Source organism: Danio rerio, chromosome 14 (genome assembly GCF_052040795.2).
Source record: "Danio rerio strain M-AB ecotype USA chromosome 14, GRCz13ab, whole genome shotgun sequence".
Lineage (NCBI taxonomy): Eukaryota > Metazoa > Chordata > Actinopteri > Cypriniformes > Danionidae > Danio > Danio rerio.
In genome coordinates this window covers 33,982,083-33,998,269 of record NC_141034.1, presented here as the reverse complement: position 1 = coordinate 33,998,269, position 16,187 = coordinate 33,982,083, and the positions used below count along the sequence as shown (strand labels likewise).

Here is a 16,187-nt window from a genome sequence, read left to right as displayed (position 1 = left end):
TAGTTTTAGAAAAAATATAAAATTATGAAATAAATATATAAAAAATGCAGTTAACACTTTATTTTGATGGTCCATTTGAGTGTTAGTAGACTGTCTGCTTAATATCTGTTTATACTGCTCCTTCAACAGACATTTAACTGACTATTAGAAACTTTACGTATATTTCAACTTACACTAACCCTATCCCTTACCCTTACCCCAACTTTACAGTCTACTTACAATCTAATGAAAATTAGTTGGCATGTAAATGCAATGTAACTTAAATTCAACAAAGAGACCATCAAAATAAAATGTGACCAAAATTTACACTCACTGTATTGGCAAAAGTTTTGGAAAACCCCTCCAAATCATGGATTTTTTCCCTGGTGATGTAGACTTACATTCACTTACATATATTTTTTTCACCTTATAAACATCAGTTCAATTCAAAGCATTGAAGATTTTCAAGAATTAAAAAAACACATTGAACTGAACTAAACTGAACTTCAAATCTTAAAACGGGACTGACACAGTTTACATTTACTAGAACTTATATTTTAAGCTGCTCGGACACAATCTACATTGTAGAAGCGCTATAGAAATAAGCATGAATTTAATTGAATTAAATTAAGTTGGACATTTTATTCTCAGGTCTATAGCTAAAAAGTGCAATCAAAAGTAAAGGGTTTAAATAGATGGCTGGATTCAAAGCAATATTTGTTGTCCTGCAGGAATGAATGGGGGCCTCCTGATAGAAAAGTGGACACACGGAAATACAGAGCAGAGCCAAGGAGCATCTTTGACTATGAGCCTGGAAAATCATCTGTTTTAGAACAGGAGAGAGCGGTAAGTAATCTTTAGTGTATTCACATTAATAAACAGCTTTTATTTCACACTTCTACTTATGTGTTGAATACTTCTGATTTATGAGATTGTAGTACTGATTCATTATACTACTAGAACTTATACAACTAATTAAATTGATACTGGTATTTTTATTGGATGCTAGTGCATATTCAATATGTTACCAACATTTGTTTTAATTAATATTAAAATCTTAAATTGAACTGCACTTTAAAAGATAAGTAAAAAAAAACAATTATGAACAGTAGGATGATCACTGTTACTAGTTAGTTTATGATAGTCAAATAATTAAGTATTTAAATCTGTTTAATATATACTAGTACTAAAGGTTTAAGTCTTAGTACCTATTAAACAAGAAAATAAACTCTAAATATACTACTAGTATCTGTTTAATACTTATGAGTAAATAATAGTACTATCAAATAAGTACTACTGTCTACTTAATTTTTAGATGTCAACTTCAAATTAAAATGTAGTTTGATCAGATTTATGGCCTTGATTTTTATGTCTTTTTTGATTTTTGCTTTCTGTCTGTATATAAAATTATGAACGTTACATCAGTCAAAAAGTATTTGTTTAATATGTCCTAGTACCAAATGAATAGGTTTTAACTTCTATGAAATATTTTTTTTTTATAATATTACTACTAATATCTAATTAATAGTTACGAGTATCTAGTATTACTATCGAATAAGTACTATCCTACTCTGTTTCATTGGTACCAGTATATATGGGGCGAAAAAACACTAAATGACAGACACTAACAGCTCCTAAATACTACAAGTACTAGTACTACTTTCATTTTTGTGTGAAGACCCAGATGAAATGAAATGAGTAATACACTGTCAGCATAATTTTAAACATTATAATTGTTTACACTTCATTTTAAGGTGTACTTGTTACTGTGTAACTATTTAAATACTAATAGTAATAATTAATTAAAAGTACATACTATGTACTATGTACTCTGGTTAGGGTTTAAATTTGGGTTAGGATCGGGTAGTTATATAATAGATAAAACTATATAAATCATTTTATAAATTATATAAATCATTTAATTTTAACTATTTATTTTATTGTAATTATTTGTGGTTTGTTTGAATTTAGCTTCATAAAGTTTATGAGGCACAGAGTTTAGCATTTGAAGGGAGAAGCATATTGATCTTACACCCCTTGGCTGTATGGGTATAGACAGATCGTAAAACACATGCTAGTAATGAAATGCTATCAATTGGCGAGTCCATGGTGTCAGCAGCGCCGCAGGCATGAAGCATTATATGCTGATTGACTAAACAGAGTAACTCTTGTATATTAATAGAATTGTATTGACAACATGCATGTCAACGGTGCTAGTTAGATGATAACTGTTCTATATATGTTAAAATAATTACCTCAAACATTTGCCATGAACAAGCTGAAGTGCTTCAGCAAACCTGTCACTTGCTGAAACGGATAAACCGTGAGTCCATTGGAGCGTAATGTGGTCAAGGTCACTAATAAAGTTAGGAAAACCAATTTGCTCCTGCTGGAACCGTTTGTCCTTGTGCACTGAGCATGTGTTATACGCTGCTGCCCTCTGCTGGATAGTAGGGTTAAAGAAAAAGAGAGAAAAAAACTATGGCAAGCTGGTTTAACAATCAAAAATAAATATTCTAGTATCTACTTTCATGCTACTAGTACTTATTTTTAACTACTAGTTTATTTTCCAATAATTACTTATACTGATTGATAAGATAATTATACTTTATTGGTACATATTCAAATCAAGCTAGTACCTAGCATGAGAAGCACATGAGAAGCACATCTTACTAAACAAATGCTTTACTGTATATACGTGAATACTTACATATAAATAAATGTTCATTACTAACGTTTCTATGAACAGGATCTGATTATAGCTGCAGATCATTGATAATGTGAAATAGACTACTGTAATGTCTGCAATTATACTGTATATATATATATATATATATATATATATATATATATATATATATATATATATATATATATATATATATATATATATTTATATATAAATAAATAAATAAATAAAAATTTTGAACACACAGACACTCACAGTCTGAAATGTTACCAATTACATGTAAAAAAAAATGCCCAAAACTCACATTTAGGCCTTATTTGGGTTTATAAATGATACAAAACATATACAGTCAGTATAAACCTCTCATCGTTATTATTCACCTGGAAGTTTGTTCATCTTTTAGGTTGCTGAAAGAATCATTTGCTCCTTTTTTCCGGCTTCTCCTTTGTTCTGTCGCGGTTCACTCTCGCCTCTGTCCATTTCTGAATTATTACCATCAGCTCAGGAAGTTTGTCATTTCAAATTTGGACATGCTGCGAGCTCTCTGGACAAAATGAAACCACTCCCGCTTTAGACTGCCTCGTAAAACAACAAGACACAGGGCAGATTCTGCTCTTCTTTTTGGCTTTGTGGTTGTTCTTTAAGACGACGACAAGGTTTGTTTGAGCTCGGATTGACCCTGGCTTGCAATTATATATTATATTGGTGTAATGTTTCGGCTGTGTATTTAAAAATGGTGCTTCCATTGTTTTCATTCTCCTGGCTTCTGCACACACTAGTGACATTTCTCTGTAAACCAATAGCGTTCAGCTGCGCGTCTGGCTCCACCTGTTGGTACCCTTTTGTTGTGCTAGGTACCCTTTGGTACCTTTTGACAGTGGAAACGAGCATAAAAGCATACCGACCCATACCGTACTCTAGCACTCAGTAGAAATGGGCCATTAATAGCCTAACTATTCATTTAACTTAGTAGATAGTGTCTTCTGAATGGGTAGTAGTATGATATCTACCATATTTTAAACAGGTACTTGTAGTTGTACCTAAAGTATAATCATTGGTACTAATATCATGTGTACTAATACTTCATGGATAATTATCTAAAATTATGTCAAAATAATAAGCAGTTGTAAAAGAGCACTATGAAACAGGATGCTATTATGTTTTATAGAATAAACGTTAAAACTGCCTGCCATAGCCTTTCTTTTGTTGTTGTTTTCAACTTAATATATACCACATATAGCATAATACTTTTTGTGTGCTCTGTTGAACTTTACAAAGTGAAAACATTGATTTGTTACTTGTCTAAAGACTTTCTTCATTTTGCATCTCACTGTCACATTCCTAAGTTTCAACCCTCCCTTTCATCTTCTTCTCCTGCTTGACTTCTCAACTCCAGAAAAGTAACTTAAGTCCAGAGGACATAGATTTAGAGAATGAGCCGTGGTATAAGTTCTTTGCTGAACTGGAGTTTGGGCGGCCGGTAAGTGTGGCTTTGGTTTGGTGCTGTTAGCATGCGGCTTGTGATTGGTGTGAGGGTGTAAAGGTCACATACGTGCTGCACATGCTGTCGGTCCAAGATGATCATGTCTGAAATGGCTGGTTGGACACTGTAACACATACCTTACGTTTGAGTTAGATGAATAACTAATATCAGGTTCTGTTTAGACCAGACTTGCTTTCTCCTACCAGCATTTCAGTCTTTCAGTACACAGTAAACTACTTTTTCATTTTAACTACTATACACTGCATGATTTTGCAAGTAGATTATGTCGCTCACTGCACAAGGTGTGTGTAGTTTTGTAGGCTTGGCGTGACATAGTTTTGTGAAAGGGATAGTTAATCCAAAAACTGCAAATTTGTCATTGTTTACTCACCCTCCACTTGTTTTAACTATTTGAGTTTTTTATTTTCATGTTGAACACAAAAGACAATATTTTGAAGAATTTTGAAAAAAACAGTAGCCATTGACTTCCAAAATAAAATAGATGCCAGTGGCTTCTGGTTACCAACATTTTTCAAAATATGTTATTTGATGTTCATTAAAAACTATTTAACATTAAAAATCGAGTAATGATCTTTTAAGGGTGAGTAAATGGTGAGTACATTTTATTTTCTGGGTGAACTGTTCCTAAAAGCTGAAGTATTGCGGTGTGTAGTGTTTTGTTGCGGATATGTTCAGTGTTAGTAGTTTATAGTCATACTTTTTCCTTGTTACATTACTGTTTCTGTGTTCCTCCCCTCTTCCATTCCTTTGGGTGAAGCCTCCAAAAAAACTTCTGGATTACAATCCAGAGAGCGCTCCTCGATTTCCAGTGGAGGTAAAGAGTGAATGAATGAAGGAATAAGTGAGTGAATGACTAACTGCTCTGCTTACTTGTTGTACTCTCAGACTGGAAGAGAGAGAGAAAGCTATTAATAGAAGTATGCACATTGCAACCCTCACATGTTTGACATTCATTTAACAGTTTCACTTATAACACAAAGCTCACTGTTTAAATTGAAGTAATACACTACTTGATACCTGAGATGTGGAACATATTAAATTAAGAAAAAAACTTTACTTTTTGATGCAATTTCCCTGTCTAACATAATCAGTATTTTCCCCTACCAAAACTCGATCAGATACTTAAATACATTTTTTGTTATATGATACAATGTTATAACTCTCAAATTCCTTATGCTTTTTAGTCACTTCTGAATTGTCAATGAGTACATTTACAGGACACTAATTATCTGATTTTAATATGATTAAGATAATATTCCTATTAAGAGTCTACCATGTAAACAGCAATTTTTGATTCATTTAATCCTATTAAAGTCATAATCAAACTAAACATAAATCTAATTAAGACGTGGAGTATTTAGTAAGATTATTGAAGTGTAGTACAGACATGTAAACACTGCAAACAAACTATTACCTTTGTGTAGGATTTTCACCGCATTTTGCAAACGTCTGACACTATTCTCTGCACCTACCAGGTCAGTGAAGGACCACACACACCTGCATTGTGAAATGCAGATGTTTATTTCTCCATTTGGCATGCGGAGTCAAATGCCATTAAAAAAAACTCTTTCAGCAGTTCGTACTCGCATCCAATACCTCAGTTTGTCACGCGGGGTCATGCATGAAATGTTTCTGAATGAAAGTGAAAATGCCAAACTGCAGTTAAAGTCGACAAATTAAAAATGAAACATCTGAAATTACATGAAACTCTGGAGGAAACGTGGATAGCGGATAGTGACAATATGACGTTGATCCAATTATGTGCTATAACATGTAAAATGAGATGATGTAAGAAACTTTCAAAAAGCAACTGGTGTAAACACTTACTGTATTTATATTAATGTCTTATCCAGATTAAGGCAAAGGCAAATAACTTGATTACTGATGTCCATGTAAACTAAGTCATTGTCTGTAAAAAAAATCGGAAATATTATATTGTCAATGTTATATAAATGATATATATATTATAATTTATATATATAAACTAGAGCCTCTGACATAAAAATGAAACACATATATGTATGTATATTTACGTTTAACTTATATAACTCTTATATGGTTTCCCAGTACTGGGTTGTGGCTGGAAGGGCATCTGCTGCATTAAATATATGCTAGACTGGCTGGCGGTTCATTCCACTGTGGTAACCCCTGATACAGTAAATCAGGGACTAAACTGAAGGAAAATGAATAGATGAACTACTATATGACATCTACAGGGTATCCACAGGGTTTTAAAAAGTCTTAAATTTCAAAAACAAAACTTTAGGCCTTAAAAAGTCTTAAATTCACTGAAATATTGTCTTGTAAGTCTTAATTTTAAACAGATCTTAATTTTCATTTGTTTAAGTGAAGCTACCCAATTGATCCAACACACATCCAACTGTACATCTCAAAACTGTTTATAACTAATTTTATAACAGTCTGTTGTGCATACATTTAGCTTTTAAAGAGTTTAAAAAAAAGTTATGTTGGAAAAAAAATTATGTCTACAACTACTGTATAAGGTCTGCTTGTTTTGACATTATTTCAAATATGTGGCTAGGAAATAACTAATTAATCTTTTTTTTTTCGTTCTGCTGGGCCATTAAAAAAATTCTTTGTGTTTAGCCCTTTATAAGCATTAAAGCATTATAAGCATTAAACATAAGCGTTTCATTCTTCATGGTCATAAAAAGGTCTTAAAGAGTATTTAATTTGACTAAATTTGGCAGAAACCCTGATCTATATGATATCAAAGCTTGTCAAAATACATACTGTAAGCATGCTAACATAAATGTATATATTTATTGGAGCTAAATTTATAGTATATTAAATTGTTGCAGATTTGTTTTTACTTCAAACTATGAACTATTTTATATAAGATTATGTTACACATGTTTTTTATATCTAAATGTATAACATTGATTAAACATTTTGTCACTTTTGAGTTTTGTGTAATGAGAGTACTCAAGCAAACATTTCTTATTATAACAGTGGTAATACTGCTATTTACAAATGTACAGTACACATTAAAGTACAGTTACAGTTGTTCCATGTCTAAGAATCAATGCCCTGCATGTACATCCACATGGTCTTTATGAAAGTAAAGTTCAGTCTATTATTACATTGTGTATTTATGATAAGACAGGAGAATTTCCTGCTGGCTGTCATCCGTCCATTCTGTCCAAGTGTTTATAGTACATGAAGGATGTATGGTCATGCCCTCTGAGTGTTCATATTACACATCCTTCTTCACCGAGTGGCTTTTTTATGTCTTTTTAAAAATAGTTCACTGGCTGTCAAGGAGAAAAACTAATCAAGAATGCATTAATGTTGTTTTTTGCATGCGATTACCACCCCATTCAACATTGCAGACTTGAATATTGTGAATTTGGCACGTCTATAATGAGCTTCATTTACAAAGAAAGGAGGTGTGATTGAAACAGCACTAACACTTAACACTATGCGTTGGCTAGTTAAACAAGACACTTTATTTGGCATAGATCTTACTAATTAAGCAAGTTTGTCCCAAAGTCACCCATTTTATGAATTACTATGTGAATGAAGGGATAGTTCTCACCATTTACTCTCGGTCAAATGTGTGTCCATACCTTTAATCCTTTTTCTGTTAAACACAATATATTTTCAAAAATGTTAGAAATCATTGACATCCATAGCAGGAAAAACAAATACTATTGATGTCAATGGTTACGTTTTATCAACATTTTTTTTAAATCTAACTTCTGTTGTGTTCAATAGAGAAAAAAAACAAATAGGCTTGTGACAATTGAAAGCTAAGGTAATTGACAAATTGTCAGTTTTGGGTGAATTACCTCTTTAAAGATAGATTATAACTCAGAGGCTGGTAGTAGTGACAGTTATGGTTTGAGGAATGTTGTAAATCCAAACAAAGTATTGCTAAAAATTGTCATGTAGAGTTTGCCAGCCAATTTTGAGCTTGCTAGTTGGGTGTCTGTCACTCAGAGCTGTATTTATGTTGACTAGATGCAAATGTGTCACACTGAAGAGACATTCTTGGTACTGCGTGCTTGGGCTACTTTTAAAGAGGGTTAAAAAAACGCAAGGGGCGTCTGCAGCTGGTTTGAAGAGCTGTTCCTGATAACACCACTCAGAGCTTCAGCAAACAGGAAGATGATTATCTACTCCAGCCATGTGTATAAGGAATTTCCTGCTTTGTTCGACATAGAAACCCTCGTAAGTGGTCGAATGCTGCCATGGGAATAGACAGCTGCCCATGTCACCACATCCAGGCATAAGGAATATCACCACCTTTTTGTTTTTTTACCATTGTTGGATTTGTGAAAGAGGCCGCTGGGTATTAAGGCACCTACTTTATAGTATGTGTGGACATTAAGTGAGGAATTCACCCTTTTTCTTGTGTTCTTCATCTGTTTCAGACCTCTCTTTATCAGCCATCCACTGACAGGAGCTTTGAAAGGCCATCAAGGTAGGTTTACTGTATATTCATTAGCTTTGGACATACACATTTATGCATTTCATTACATTGATTTTTTTTTCAAATATAGAAGAAAAATATAAAATCAGGTGACATCTAAAACAGACTTTTCTCAAAACATTTTTAACGCAGCAAAGATCCACTAAGAATGACCTTGGAACTGGACGAAAGTCATGATTTTACAAAATAGACAAATATGATTAACATGTAGAAAGTGTTCCAATACTTTGTCTAATTTGTAACATTTTTGTCTCAATACTAAATATTTTATAATATAATTAAAATATAAAATACATGTATAACAATAATTATTAACTTATGATCTATTGTTTTCATTGTCCAGTAAAAAAAAAAAAAGTTTACAAAATGTTTTCTTTCTTTAAGTGCCACTTTGTTTAAATTTCCTAATGCATGTGTTAGTATGAGGTCTGTACCCACATTTGGGGTCATTGTGTACTATAGGTGACAGGTCACGATATTAGTTTCAAAAGGAGACTTAATTTCATTGCAAACTATTAAAATAAACAAAGACTATTATCATTTATACTATAGCTCTGCAAGTGATAACAAGAAGAGGCGAAAATCCGAACCTGCTACCACTCAGCCAAGAGCTCACAGCAGTGTGGGCACAACACAAACATCTGTCAGACCACCAGAGCTGCCCAGGGGCAGCAGCACCCAGAGGAATCCCCTCACCAGCCCAAGCTCCCCCGCCACCACTAGAACTAAAGGTAAACTTCAAACGAGAAGTCGAAATTGTGCACATTATTGAAAGCATAAGCAACTGGGAAAGGTTCACAGACAATTTTTATTTTGCTCCAGCGCAGCACAAGCTGAATTTTAAACTATTTTCCCTTTGCATGAATAAAGGTCAATGAATTATTTAGTGTTTACAATCTTGCCACAGTGTAGAGTAGCATATCAACTGCCTCTATATTCAGGGGGGGCTTGTTGATCAAGATGTCTGATTTCTTTCCAGTTTTCTTCCAGGCCGTTGTATACACGTCCTTTTTCTCCTGTGGGGAAATTACCTTTTAATGTCTTCTCATGTCTCTTTTTTACCATGCTGCTTGTGGTGGATGTCTAAGGTGGGGATGTGAGCAATATGCACACAGCACATTCAAACTGTCTAAGTCCAAACCATTCTACCTCAGAACCTGTGTATCAAAACTATGGTGAAAATGAAGACAGTTTTATGGCTGTCCCAGCTGTCTCAGAAGGCTTCTCCAGCCTCCCAGAAGGCTGGAAACCAGCCCAAGAGAATTCAGAAGACTGGATGATCGCAGAGGAGACCTCACCTAAGCTCAAATCTTGGAGTTGTGATGACCTCCTGTCTGAGGGAAGGGGAAGAGAAGTGCAGACCCGTTGTGAAAGCACTGGCTCCTTGTTGCACAATGGGGAACTAGAGACATCACAATACTGTGATGTCCAAGAGTCTGAGGATCTTAGGGAGAGGACCCGCCACCGCTCTGCCCACGATGCACCAGGCTTTCTTAAACTCTACAAGAAGATGCATCACATTAACAGGCAAGAGTTGATAAACTCTACTGTCATCTGCTCTGTCAAATCCAGGATCCGTAAGTATGAGAGCGAACAGCGAAAGGATAGGCGAACCGGCAACAAGGGCTGCAACGAAGAGGTGCCTAGAGACATGGTGCACAACAGGATTTCTGAATTTGAGAGTCTGATTCAGAAGTCTAAATCCATGCCAAACCTTGGGGAGGAGTGCCTAATCAGAGGTTCTTCCAGGAGGATCAACAGCCCTAAGCGTAGCCTCTCTATTGAGTCGTTGCTAGATGAAGAACCACCAGCCAGGAATCCCCCAGAAGGACGGCCCCAATACCCCAAGATAAACAACCATGTGCCAATTCACATCCATGTCACCAGTGACCAATTACAAAACTCTGCCATGCAGAATGATTATTCGGACAGTGAGCATGATGCTGTAGTGTCCGATCTTAGTGACTTCATCCAGATTGAAGGGTCATCTTTTTGCAGTGAGAGGGAGTTTGACTTGTGTTCATTTGCCTCCTCCGAAAGTTTCTGTGGATCTGGACACCACCATCATTTTCACAGGCAACTTGTGAGCTCCTGCAAGGGCCGCTGCCCGGCTTCCTATACACGCTTCACCACCATGATCAAGCATGAGAGGGCCAAGCAGGATCGGAGGCAACATTTGCGAGTAGAAGATTCTGAGTTTGGTCTCAGTAAGCTTGCATTCCTGGTCAGCCCAGTGCCTTTCCGTCGGAAGAACCTGTCACCTTTGAGTTTTTCCCGAATGTCAAACTCCAAGAGCTATGTGTACGAGACTCTAGATTCAGCTCTAAAAGACATCTATGATCACATCCGCACTGAGAAACGCAGGAGTAGCCTGTCAGAAAACAGCATCCTTCATAGGTTGTTGGTGGAGTTGCTTCCGGACATTCCTGAGAGGAATTCCTCCCTGCATGCACTGGGGAGAAACAGTCCTACAATTCAACCTCGCTCTTACCACCCACAACCTGATGGCATGTCCAGTCAGGACATTCACCAATCCGAGTACTGTCACCTGTCCCATAGTGCCTCTCACAACCATATAGACAGCAACAACAACCAGAGGAACCACAACTTTAAATACTGCTATCAAGGTGGACTCATCTAATCAATCTGTTTTTTTTTCTGAAATCCTTTCATCCCTTGTGTTTGGTTTCTGCTCCATCATTGCTATGTTCCATTTGTGTTTGTGAATGTGCTTGCTTAGAGGTGGTGTACCTAAGCTTTCTCCCGGAGGGCCAATATCTTGCAGTTTAGCTCCAACGTGCTGTCTCAAATAAGACTGAATACCTAAATAAGCCAGTCCAATTGTGGTTGGATCTTAGACTACTGAATAGTGGCCCTCTAGGACCAGGATTGGACATAGTGAAAGGAATTATGTTGCGAGGAACATCAGCAAGCATGACTCATTCCCACATCCTCCGCTCTGCATTAGTTTTGTTTTTGTTTTGTTGGTGTGGGGAAGGTGTTGGTGCCTGTGTCTTTCATTTTCGCATATTACATTGTCTTTGCTACTGTTTAATAATGTTCTACTATATACGGTATACAATACATTCCTGTACTTGGTAGACACCTTCATGCATTCAAGGTATGCATTTTATCAAGTTCAGATATTATCTGGGAATCAGGACACTAGAAAAAAACTACTTTGTGTTTGGGCTTACCACAAAAGAAATGTAACTTTGTGAAGTTTCAGTCTATATAAATAGCTTTGGACAGATGACTTGAGCAGCTGAAGCATGCAATCTAAAAACAGATTTGAGATTTTATTGGCTTGGGAAGAAACATGTTCGCTTACTTTTTACGTTTACTCTCTTAAACCTGACAAATAAGACTTAATCAGCCTTAGTAAAGAATTAGCTGTTTGTTTTGGAGAAGGCCAGTGTTTTAATTATGTTTTTAAAATGAAAGATATGCAACACATAGTCCACAATGTTTATAAATGAGGAGGCTTCAGAGCAAGGGGGTTTGCCCACAGTTGGCACAGATGCCAGCTAACCATTAGCAGTTCTAGTATAAATACACATCTATACTGGGAATTTGAGTCTGGACGAAGGGCACAACATATCTTCTGAGATGATTCATGGAAATCATTATTATGGACAGCAAAATATGTATACAGCATTTCTTTATTTACTTTTTTTTTTCATTGGTCAATAAAATGTGTAAATTTGTATTTACTTTTTATTTTCTCCTACTTTATGTGCATTTCTCTCATCAGATCCCAAATTATTATTTCCTTTGCCATTGCTTGTTCCCATGCATGTCAGTGTTAAATTTTTTGAGACTTGTCTTTAAATCGGTTTTCTTTGCTTTTTATTCTAGACCAGGACACATCCAGAAATTACACTTACCCTGATGTGGGCCGGCAAACACCACAGAGCAGGAGACAAACCCCTGATGTCAGAGAGGTACTGTAGAGCACAGGTGTCAAACTCAGTTCCAAAAGGGCCGCAGCTCTGCACAGTTTAGTTCCAACCCTAATTAAACACACCTGATCAAACTAATTGAGTCCTTCAGGCTTGTTTAAAACCTACAGGTAATTGTGTTGGAGCAGGGTTGGAACTAAACTGTGCAGGGCTTCGGCCCTCCAGGAATTGAGTTTGACATCCCTGCTGTAGAGGAATATGCATCAACGTAATATTTTAGTAAAAACACTATGATTTTACCTAAGCTTTGCTCGAATTGTAACCACATGCAATAAAGATATATTGTGTTCTGCTTCATTTGCTTGACAGAAACTGCCAGCCAGAGCAATATATGACTTCAAAGCACAGACGGCCAAGTAAGAACAACTTGCAAACCATGTCACCATGTTCTGTTTTATTCTGCGTTAGATGTGCTACAATCAGTCAGTCAATTTGAATGCATTATTTATGTATGTCCTTAGCATAATCGTGTTATTTCCCCTGTGGAATCTAGTTGTCTTGATGTTTTCCTTCTAGAGAGCTGACGTTCAAAAAAGGAGACACAGTATACATCAGTCGGCAGATAGATAATAACTGGTATGAAGGAGAATACCATGGACATGTAGGGATATTCCCCATCTCATATGTGGAGGTGTGTAGAAAGCTCTCTGTCTTTGTGTACATTCAGTATAAAGATACTTCAACCTCTAATTTCTCTCTTTTCTCAGAAAATCCCTCCATCAGAGCGACATCTGCCAGCAAGACCACCTCCTCCAGCCCAGAGCAAAGAAATTGGAGAAGCAGTTGCCCGTTACAACTTTAATGCTGATACTAATGTGGAACTTTCATTAAGAAAAGTAAAAGTTTTATTAGTCTTGATGTCATAATTAGATTTTGGTTTCAGCTATGGCTCATTATTCGACTAGTTAATGTTTTTTTTTACACTTTGAGAAAAATCTTTTACAAGTCTAACTTGTTGCTGAATTCCTATATTCTATGCCATTCTATCATTATGTTCCAACACAAAGGAAAATTAAAAACACAAGACCTAAAATGTCTTTAAGAAAACTCAGCTTTTGCCACAATTAGGCTTGGGGGGTAATACAGTAATATCTAAAATACCACAGGATCTAAAAATAGCAACTGTATCAGTTTCAGTACCGTTATACCGTCATGAAAAGAATAATGCACTTATATTGGAGACAAGGATTAAATATAAAATAGAATTTCTTTAATGCCTAAAAATTCGTATGCATGGTTGTCATTACGAGACTGTGTGGAGGAGATAGAGAGAAGTGGGGAAAGATGGTGAGTCGAGCACTTAAGGGCCCGTTTACAGTGTCAGGTCTTGATGCCCAATTCTGATTTGCTGCCTATATCTGATTTTTTTGCCTGTCCATTTACACGTTGTTTTAATTGTGACCTTTATCCGATTCATGTGTTTACACTTGACATATAATTCATGATGTCTGCGCCACACTAGCTACGATGGAAGAAACTCCCTTGCTTTTAGCTCTGCGAAATATGCAAAGTTCACCCAACTTTAAAATGATTTTGAGGCAGAGGAGGAAGGAAAAGGCCATCATTGCAGCTTGTGCCTATGGTTTATATATGGTGTCCTCCACCATTCAGAGTAATGTGAGGGTACGAGAGAGATCTCAGGTCTAGTGGGAGCAAATTGTGGCGACTGACCACTTTCCTCCTCCATGTATCCTCTGTTGTTGTTTACCGCGTCAGCGTCTCCACACACGCTCTTAAATACGGACGAGTTAATTTGCAAATTGTGCAACATTAGGTGAACAAGAGAGATGGAAATCTGCACTGTAATATCGTATACCAAGGTAAAACACAACCAGCGGTTTTTCCATATTACAGGTTAAACATTAAATACTTTTTTAAAAGGTTATACTCTTATCATTTTTGCACTTGTTTCATTTGTTCCACTGTTATACCACTTAATATATCATGTTGATGTCTTCCAGGGAGAGCGTGTTGTATTGGTGCGGCAGGTGGACAAAAACTGGTTCGAGGGAAAGATCCCAGGTACAAACAAACAAGGAATATTTCCAGTGTCGTATGTGGATGTCATTAAGAAGACTTCAGTACAAAATACTGGACAACCGCCTGGGCCTAGTATACCCACCAGCTTCTCCAGTGACAGACTGAACAGTAGGGTACGTTTTCAATTGTATTTTTGCTTAAAGAGGCTTAACGGTCTTAAACATATTTCATATTACAACGTCATGAGGTTTCAATCATGGTGATGAGAGACATGTGAATTTCGGGTTACTTATATCCACGGAATATACACTCTGATCCACTTAAGTAAGTGCATAATCTTATCTGGATAAATACTGACTTATACTTTAAATACATGATCCGTGCCGACAAAGGGTGGCGTCAGAGGCAGCAAAACCTTTCATTCAGATCATGTTACTCTTTGCCATAGGTCATGTACAGCGCTGTCAGAGTCAACAAGGTGCCAAGTGCAAAATTAATCCTTTTTCAGATGGCAACTGTCCCAGTCCTAAAATAGATCACCTCTGTCATCTTTAGATTACCTTTGGCTTGATGTGTAAGATAAGCCTGAGTTCAGATTAAATGCCCTTGAGTTGTAATTCCATCTAAAGAACAAAGAAGTAAAGGCTTATTACTTCGCTCTCGTGAGACCAAGCCAGCAGGATTAGATCAGATTAATCACACGTCCTGCCAGTATCCAGTATAGGCTAATTAGATTGTGGGCATGACCTGCTGCGATATACATGTGCTGCTCAGTTCTTGCTGTTTTACTAAGCAGGAAGTGTCTGGACGGGGTATTTTTGTCAAATATTTGTACACTTCAGCTATACTCAAAAAGATAAACATAATTTTAGTGAATAAATGTCGTTAAACTAATCTCATGCTTTAAAAAAAAAACATGTTTTAAGGTTTTAAATGGCAAATCATACACTGTCAGTTCACAAATTCACATACAGTTGCACACCTAACTCTCATTTGTGCAGTAGATTTTGTCCAAAGCACTGGGCACTACACTCTTAAATATGAAGGTTCCAAATAAGAGTTTTTAAAGTGATGCCATAAAATAACATTTTTGGATTTATTTTAATTAATAAATAAATACATTTATACTCTAAAACAGGGGTCTCAAACTCACGGCGGGTTGGCCATTTATGGCCTCCCTCATCCTCCATCCAACCCGCAACTGACGTCAAAAGTATGAGATTCTGCCCTACAAAAAATATGGCTGCATCCGAAACAGCCTACTACTCAGTAGGCACTGAATTTGAATTTAAATGTAATATTTGGCTGTTAGAAAAGTACGCTTATACAGTATGAATACGAGCAGTATGAATGAAATTCGGACATCCGCAACATCCGCTATTTTGTAATGATCGAGTTGTTCCGTTTTACTCCCATTCATGAATTCTCTTGTAGGGCATCATGGTATAGCGCAGCGTGCATGGAATGCACACTTCAGAATCTTGCCGGATATAGTAAGTCATCCACGTACTTCTCGCATACTGATTTTCGAATTCTATGAATTTGTACATACTACATGGCTCGCATACTAAATTAGATTATTATATAGTATAGAAATATACAGTTTTCAGATGCAGC

At 36.2% G+C, this 16,187-nt stretch overlaps 2 protein-coding genes across 54 annotated transcripts in view; one reads left to right on the top strand and one right to left on the bottom strand.

Annotated features, from left to right (window-relative positions):
* Nucleotides 1-16,187, top strand: part of sorbs2b (sorbin and SH3 domain containing 2b) — a 100,278-nt gene that overhangs the window by 70,781 nt on the left and 13,310 nt on the right. For 30 of the 50 annotated variants that reach the window (XR_015507537.1, XR_015507536.1, XR_015507535.1 and 27 more), the window contains 11 exons: nucleotides 711-825; nucleotides 4,065-4,148; nucleotides 4,930-4,986; nucleotides 8,570-8,619; nucleotides 9,181-9,359; nucleotides 9,717-11,255; nucleotides 12,487-12,572; nucleotides 12,900-12,946; nucleotides 13,107-13,221; nucleotides 13,298-13,426; nucleotides 14,552-14,743. Coding sequence is in view for 39 of the 50 variants with exons in the window: in XM_087281587.1 (XP_087137713.1) it covers nucleotides 711-825; nucleotides 4,065-4,148; nucleotides 4,930-4,986; nucleotides 8,570-8,619; nucleotides 9,181-9,359; nucleotides 9,717-11,255; nucleotides 12,487-12,572; nucleotides 12,900-12,946; nucleotides 13,107-13,221; nucleotides 13,298-13,426; nucleotides 14,552-14,743 (2,593 nt within the window). In the remaining 11 variants the exon portion in view is untranslated. The remainder of the gene's footprint in view (nucleotides 1-710; nucleotides 826-4,064; nucleotides 4,149-4,929; nucleotides 4,987-8,569; nucleotides 8,620-9,180; nucleotides 9,360-9,716; nucleotides 11,256-12,486; nucleotides 12,573-12,899; nucleotides 12,947-13,106; nucleotides 13,222-13,297; nucleotides 13,427-14,551; nucleotides 14,744-16,187) is intronic. The other 20 variants (XR_015507544.1, XR_015507543.1, XR_015507542.1 and 17 more) reach the window with 3 other exon arrangements.
* cfap96 (cilia and flagella associated protein 96) overlaps nucleotides 4,749-16,187 on the bottom strand; it is a 55,715-nt gene continuing 44,276 nt past the window's right edge. For 3 of the 4 annotated variants that reach the window (XM_087280826.1, XM_087280840.1, XM_087280830.1), the window contains one exon: nucleotides 4,749-5,058. The gene's annotated coding sequence lies outside the window, so the exon portion shown is untranslated. The remainder of the gene's footprint in view (nucleotides 5,059-16,187) is intronic. The other variant, XM_087280835.1, reaches the window with a different exon arrangement.